At 33.3% G+C, this 6,609-nt stretch overlaps 2 protein-coding genes across 3 annotated transcripts; both read right to left on the bottom strand.

The window, feature by feature from the left end:
* Positions 1-640: 640 nt before the first annotated feature.
* LOC116010916 (receptor-like protein 13) lies at positions 641-2,828 on the bottom strand. Its single transcript, XM_031250410.1, has 2 exons — positions 912-2,828; positions 641-649 (listed from the first exon to the last, which is right to left on the bottom strand). The coding sequence occupies exons 1-2, from the start codon at positions 2,826-2,828 to the stop codon at positions 641-643; spliced, it is 1,926 nt and encodes a 641-aa protein (XP_031106270.1).
* LOC116011212 (receptor-like protein 15) lies at positions 2,819-5,281 on the bottom strand. 2 transcript variants are annotated; one of them, XM_031250743.1, is made up of 8 exons: positions 4,889-5,281; positions 4,536-4,691; positions 4,296-4,385; positions 4,083-4,157; positions 3,809-3,955; positions 3,456-3,539; positions 3,203-3,361; positions 2,819-3,102 (listed from the first exon to the last, which is right to left on the bottom strand). In XM_031250743.1, exons 1-8 carry the CDS (start codon positions 5,268-5,270, stop codon positions 2,957-2,959), a joined length of 1,239 nt encoding a protein of 412 aa, XP_031106603.1. In that variant the 5' UTR covers positions 5,271-5,281; the 3' UTR covers positions 2,819-2,956. The 2 variants fall into 2 exon arrangements, with proteins under 2 accessions (XP_031106603.1, XP_031106605.1); XM_031250745.1 differs by lacking the exon at positions 3,809-3,955.
* Positions 5,282-6,609: the final 1,328 nt, after the last annotated feature.

The raw sequence follows: 6,609 nt of genomic DNA, 5'->3' as shown, positions 1-6,609 counted from the left end.
CTCACTCTCACTAAGTACACAGATCTACATTGTGGCATTATTACTCACTTGTCTACTGTACTGACTACTCATTGTACTATCACACTTCAATAATACTCAAACAGCATTACGCATCCGTTACTTACTGGCAAAGAGTCGTTGGCACTTGAGGATATAAAAGAGGAGCCTCGTTGGAGAATTGGGAGGACACTTTGTTTTATGATACACAACACTACTACATTGCACTCAAATAATTCACTCTCACTAAGTACGCAGATCTACATTGTGGCATTGTTACTCACTTGTCTATTGTACTGAAACACATGTACTCAAACTATTCTTACTTACTTATCAATATTACTGCGGTAACCATTCTTACCGTCAAATATGTCGTCCTTGCATGAGGAAGATTTTCGATCAAAAAGTTTACACAGATGTTACATTCGTATGAAAATTTTGAACATTTTTTGTTTGTGTTCATCTTTATATGATAAAGTTATGTCAGTTAATAAAAATTAAAAATCGGACTTACTTAACTAAGAAAAAGATCCTCTGACTAAAATATATTATGAGTCTAATTCCCATGTAGATACTAATGGGATATAGAATATAATTAATTAGTTCAAATACAAGATATATAGTTTGTCCCAATTATCAACCTTTAGTAAACCTGCAGTACAATGCAATGTTTTGCATTACAATAATTCAAAGTACAGATGATCTATGACAATAAAAGCTAAATTTCAAAAACAGTTGAGCAAATTGAAATGCAGGTCTAAGATTATTTAGTTTCTTCCTATCCCAAACCACTTACATACAAGGTACTCTATCAGCTGAAACCATGTGTTTCTCCAATAAGGATTTATATATAACACCAATACTATTCCTAACAAAAAAATAGCATAAGACATGCCAAAGCTGATGTAGAAAACCTCTAAATCTACACCATTACTTTCTTCATTCTCACCTTCCAAGTCATATGGCAATGGAGATGATGGTGACTTGGCACTATTGCAACTAGTGTGCAATGGCGGCCCACAAAGATAAGGATTGCCCACGTAACTGTCTTCACTGAATGTTGCAAATTGAGCTTTTGGTTCTGGTATTGCACCTGATAAGTTGTTGTATGCAACATTAAATACCTCCAAGGTGTTGAGGTTAAGCAATGTGTCGGGAATTTTCCCGCCTAACCTGTTGTGAGAAAGATCTAGACTCTCAATATTATGTAACTTTGAGAACGCTTTTGGGACCGTGCCACTGAGATTGTTACGTGAAAAGTTCAATGCACGTATCTCAGTCAAATTTTCCAACTCATATGGAATTTCACCACTTAACCTATTAGCAGATAGATCAATCCCAGACATATATTTGAGGATACTACCTTCATACTCATATGAGTTTCCCTTTGTTGTAAACTCAACAACTGGATGAGCAACATTTTCTGGCAAGTCAATCTCGAATTCACTTGTTGAACCAGAACTGATAATATATGTCGTTGTAGGCCCAGTATAGAGTGGGAACTCTAAGTTATTAAAAACCATGGATCTTTCATCAGTCACCTCTAGACTTATCTTACCCAGGCAACTAGGGATACTACCATTTAATTGATTATTGGATAAATCCAATACCCTCAGTCTCATAAGTTGGCATACTTGAATTGGAATCTTGCCTTCAAATTTATTTCCCTTGAGGAGAAGAATGCTCAATTTGGAGATGCTGCCTATCCATTCTGGAATTCTTCCAACAAAATCATTATGACTAAGATCAAGCATCGCCAAGGTAGTGCTATTCATAAAGGCACTCGTCAGTTGACCTCCCAAATGATTTTTACTTAGACCAACATATATTATGCTGTATGGATTGAGGCAAGATGGTATAGACCCTGTTAAATTGTTCTCTGACAAGTCTAGAAAACTGAGTTCTGGAAGGTAACAAAGCTCTGCAGGGATATAACCTTGAAGGTGATTCTTGGACAAAGTGAGTTGTTGCAAACTCTCTATATAACCCAACCATCTTGGAATTTTTCCAGAAAATTTGTTGCCACTCATATCCAAAGACACCAAAGGAATATTAGAAAGGCTCTCTGATATGGTGCCTGTGAAATTGTTACCATCAAGATGCAAGAGCCATAATAGAGTTAAGTACGCAAACTCTTGGACTATTTCTCCTTCCAGATTATTATTTGATAGTTGAAGAACCATTAATGAGGTACAGCCAATCAGCAACTCCTTTGGAATTTCCCTAGTGAAAGAATTGTTTGACAAGTCAAGAAACCTTAAAAATTTCATGTTGCCAAGAGAGGAAGGTATTTGACCCGTAAACAAGTTGTAGGAGAGGTTTAGTGCCACAATATTTGGAAAGGCTAAACTGATATTGTAAGGAATTTCTCCACTCAACTTGTTGTTAGAGAAATCAAGTATCTGAAGGTCAGGATTATGAAGATGCAATGCAAACTTAAGGGCTCCTGTGAAATTATTGGAGTTCATAGAAATCTCTTGAAGTTTTGTGTTGTTATGCAGCAACCAATTGGGAAATTCTGCCTCCAAAATGATTTTAGAGATCTTAAGAACCTTCAAATCATGTTGGTAGTGAAGGAATTTTGGCAACATTAGAAGGTTGATGCAATTTGACATGGAAAATACTTCTAGCTGGAACTTAGGGACCACACTTTGGAACTCATCAGTTTCAGAAATGGCATAATTTTCGTCAGCAAGTATGAACCTAAGTTTGGAATGGTTAGCAAAAGATCTGAATGAGCTTGGGACTTCAATGGAATTATGTGAAATTGAAAGATATTCAATAGATGTTAGTGTCGAAAGTGGAGATGAAGCAATGTTTCCAATAAGCATGTTTTGAGAGAGATCAATCAATCGAAGAGATGTTAAATTTCTCAAACATAGTGGAAGCATTCCCTCCAATTGAATTTCACTTAAACGGAGCTCTTTGAGATTCCTTAGTTCACACCAACCTCCTGTAATCATAGAAATGAGACAAGACGCACTGATAATACTTTGAGTGAATTCATTGGGCCAATGCTTTGAAGGAAATCTTTGTGCAGGAAAGTGTTTGGTAGGAAATAGGATCCAAGAAACAAGTCTTCTAGATTGCTCAGATTCTTCAATGCTTAAATGCCACATACACATAAAATATAATTATATTAGAGAAAAGAAAATTTGTGACCATAACATAAGTCAGATGAGTCTAGATCCTCCATTTTCCTCACCATGAATTTCATCAATGGTTGTAATGTTGTTACCCTGTAATTCAAGGCTTTTAACAGCTTGGAACGCTGCCAAAGCTTGTAATAACTTAGTCATGTTACAAAATATGGAATTTAAACGCAATTGAAGATGGCTGTTGTTTGTAATCCTGCCTGATACTCCTAATTCAACATTAAAAAAAAACGTAAAGATTAAGTTAAAGATATATATTATGAAAAATGTTAATTAATAATTAATTATATAAAATTAATGGACCTGTAAGGCTTATAGATGTCTCGAAGCCCTCGATAAAGTTTTGGCTCAAATCTAAGACCTCCAAACTGCTCAATGCATTTATGTCTGTAGAAAAAGTTGAAGGTTATTCACATTTTAGTTTGGCAAATAAATTAGGCAAAATATACCATGGACCAGGTGAACCCTAGTCCAAAATGATATGCAGATGATGTGCCTACAGTTAACATATTATGTCAATGCAATTAATTAAAAATATATAATATATTAACTGCATGCACATAATATGTTAACTAGATATACATAATAATATGCTAACTCAAGCACATAATTTTTTGATTAGAATTCAAAATGCAAGATGGATATATGGGCTACACCTTGTATAGGTAGTGGCCCGTGAAAATCATTTATACTCAGATCTAAAATCTTGAGTGAAGGAAGTCCTTTAAGCGACTTGAATATGCTGTTATTAAATCTGTTAGATTGCAAATTCAAGCTCTCCAATTTCTTAGGTTCTTCTCCTTCTGTATCAAAAGTTAAATTAGTAATTTGCGTTGTGATTCATGGTTAATAACATTTATCTAAATCACATACATATACGCTAAAGAAGTAATCAATCAGGAATATGTATATATGTGTATGTATTAATACCGTTAAATGGTCCAAAGCTTTGGTAATTGTTGTGATCTATGACTAGCATCTTCAGATTGATGAAGTCTTTTAAATCTGTCAGGGCATTGCAAGGAAGGATACTTCAAAATCGATTCTTAGCAAAGATACAGAGACAATGTTATATATAGAGAGATAGAGAGAATCACACACAACATAAATATAAAGAATATTACAAAAGATTAGTGAATTTACTCAAGACCGATAAGACGTTGGTATCTTCCATATGGATCGTTGTAATCCTGAGAAGCTCTAAATTGCTTAATCTTGAGAGCGTTTCATGACCTATATATATGTATATATATATCGTGCATTGGACCAAATTAAAGAATAAGAAATTGTACATGTAAATGATACAGCATGAAATTCAATGGATATTGAATTCATTATTTGTCATCATATCATAGGCCAATTGGACTCATTATATAATCATACCTGAACTATTAGGAGGTGAATTCAACGGGTTTGAATCTAAAGTGAGATTCTTGAGAGATGAAAGATGACTGAGAGAAGACAAAATACTTCGATTCAATTGATTATAGCTTAGATCAATCATTTCCAAATTGTGAAGCTTTGATAGCTTATCAAAACCTGTACGTTAACATTGCATGTCTTCAAATATCAATGAAATTTAACCAAATATACATTTTAGTTTAATCCAATCTAATACACATTTTCACTTTATAGTTTAAAATTTTAAATTGGTCCTACAAAATTGAAAAACAGTACTCAATTTTATAAATTTATAATAAAAAATAAATAAATAAATTTTGAATAAGAGAGCTAACCTCCATTTTCAACTACACCTGCCAATTGATTCCCTATCAAGTCTAGAGTAATGAGTTGTTTGAATGGGAGAAACACTGACGCATTGATATACCAACCCCCACCATTTCTATCCACTATCCAAGAAAGCTCGAGATTAGTCACTCTCTTTGTGGTATTGTTACACGTCACCATGTACCATTTACAACAGTCGCTTTTAGTATCATTTGCCCATGAAGTTAAAGACTTTCCAAGTGCGTAATACTTCATATGGGCTTTCACTTGTAACAGTGCAATCCTCTCTTCTTCCAAACACCCTGAAGAGCCCCAAGCGTTCACCGCAATCAGCAAAATCACAACCCATAATAAAGATTTCCCCATTTGATGAGGTAATTTAAAGAGCATATCTATAGAATGGATGTTAGTTAGTGTTTGTACTGTGTTGTAACTCAGACTACACTGCACGAGTTCTTCTCTAACCTTCGCTTTCTTAAATAAGAAAATGATAGCTTCTTATGTCATTAGTTACATATATGATGTAACAATGCAAACGTCAAAAATTACGAAAATTTGCTTATTATGTTTAGATTGTTGAACACGTTTATTGACTGAGAATTAAATAGAACATTTATGTGGAAAGAAGGACTGAATTAAAGTGAAGTTTGACACGGAACAGAAAAATTTTGCAGTTTGCAGTTGGCATTATAACTTCCATCAATGCCACCTCCAAATCGATGTGTTGGATAAAATTATATAATCCATTTTTAGCTTTAAACTCATTAAGGTTGTGTTTAGAAACTTGAAAAATAATTTTTAAAAATTATTTTTTGAATTTTTAGTGTTTAGTAAAGGAGGAAAAATGATAGTCAATGAAAATTGATTTTCAGTCAAAGAAAAGATAAATTTAGTTTTTTGAAAAATAACTTCTTTCTTTTTCTTTTGTTTTTTTTTTTTTAGGAGGAAGTCATTTTCGGTGTGTTCACACCCTCTCCAATGGCATCTGATCTCTCTAGCGCAGTAATTTCTCCTTGTGTATCGGGACATGTGTGAATGCATTTATTTATCCATGTGGCTTGATGTGAATTCCTTGACAAAGAGTTTGTTGTGATTATTGTAGAAGATGGTGGAGGGGATTGCGGTTGTTATGTCATGAACTCGGGTCCATCTTGTAATGTGGACTCAGGTTTATGTTCACAATTTTAAAATTTTATGTTCATAATTTTTAAATTTATATTCACAATTATAGAATTTTATGTTCACAATTTCAGATCCCTATGTTCACAATTTCAGATCCCTATGTTCACAATTTCATAACTCTGTATTCAATAGTATAACATAATTTTTGAATCTATATAACAAAACTGTGGATATAGAGTTCAAAAATCATAAATATAGAGTTCACAAATTGTGAATATTGAGTAATGTAATTTTGTATATTGAGATCTAAAATTGTGAATATAGAGTTTTAAAATTGTGAACATGGATCTGGTCCACCTTGCAAGGTGGACCCGAGTCCATAGCATAATTTGCCGAGTTCGTGCTCCCCAAGAGGCAAGAGGATGTTTTGGTTAGGGATTTGGATTGTGGGGTTTAATAATAATAACAATAACAATAATAATAATAATAATAATAATAATAATAATAATAAATTATTGTATATTTAAAATTAAAAATAATCTCGTTTATTTTTCAGAAAGTGAACTAAACATATCAAAACAATTTTTTGGAATGCAACAAAACACTA

This window comes from Ipomoea triloba, chromosome 2 (assembly GCF_003576645.1).
Source record: "Ipomoea triloba cultivar NCNSP0323 chromosome 2, ASM357664v1".
Taxonomy (NCBI): domain Eukaryota; kingdom Viridiplantae; phylum Streptophyta; class Magnoliopsida; order Solanales; family Convolvulaceae; genus Ipomoea; species Ipomoea triloba.
This window is presented reverse-complemented; position numbering and strand designations above follow the sequence as displayed.

What these genes read in the sequence shown, in the direction of transcription:
- LOC116010916 (XM_031250410.1), bottom strand. Translation starts at nt 2,828, where the DNA reads ATGCTTATTGGAAACATTGCTTCATCTCCACTTTCGACACTAACATCT.
- LOC116011212 (XM_031250743.1), bottom strand. Translation starts at nt 5,270, where the DNA reads ATGCTCTTTAAATTACCTCATCAAATGGGGAAATCTTTATTATGGGTT. An exon ending in AGGTGTAGTTGAAAATGGAG is followed by an intron (nt 4,692 to 4,888) that starts GTTAGCTCTCTT and finishes GTTAACGTACAG; the next exon opens with GTTTTGATAAGCTATCAAAG. An exon ending in AACCATTGATGAAATTCATG is followed by an intron (nt 3,103 to 3,202) that starts GTGAGGAAAATG and finishes GTGGCATTTAAG; the next exon opens with CATTGAAGAATCTGAGCAAT.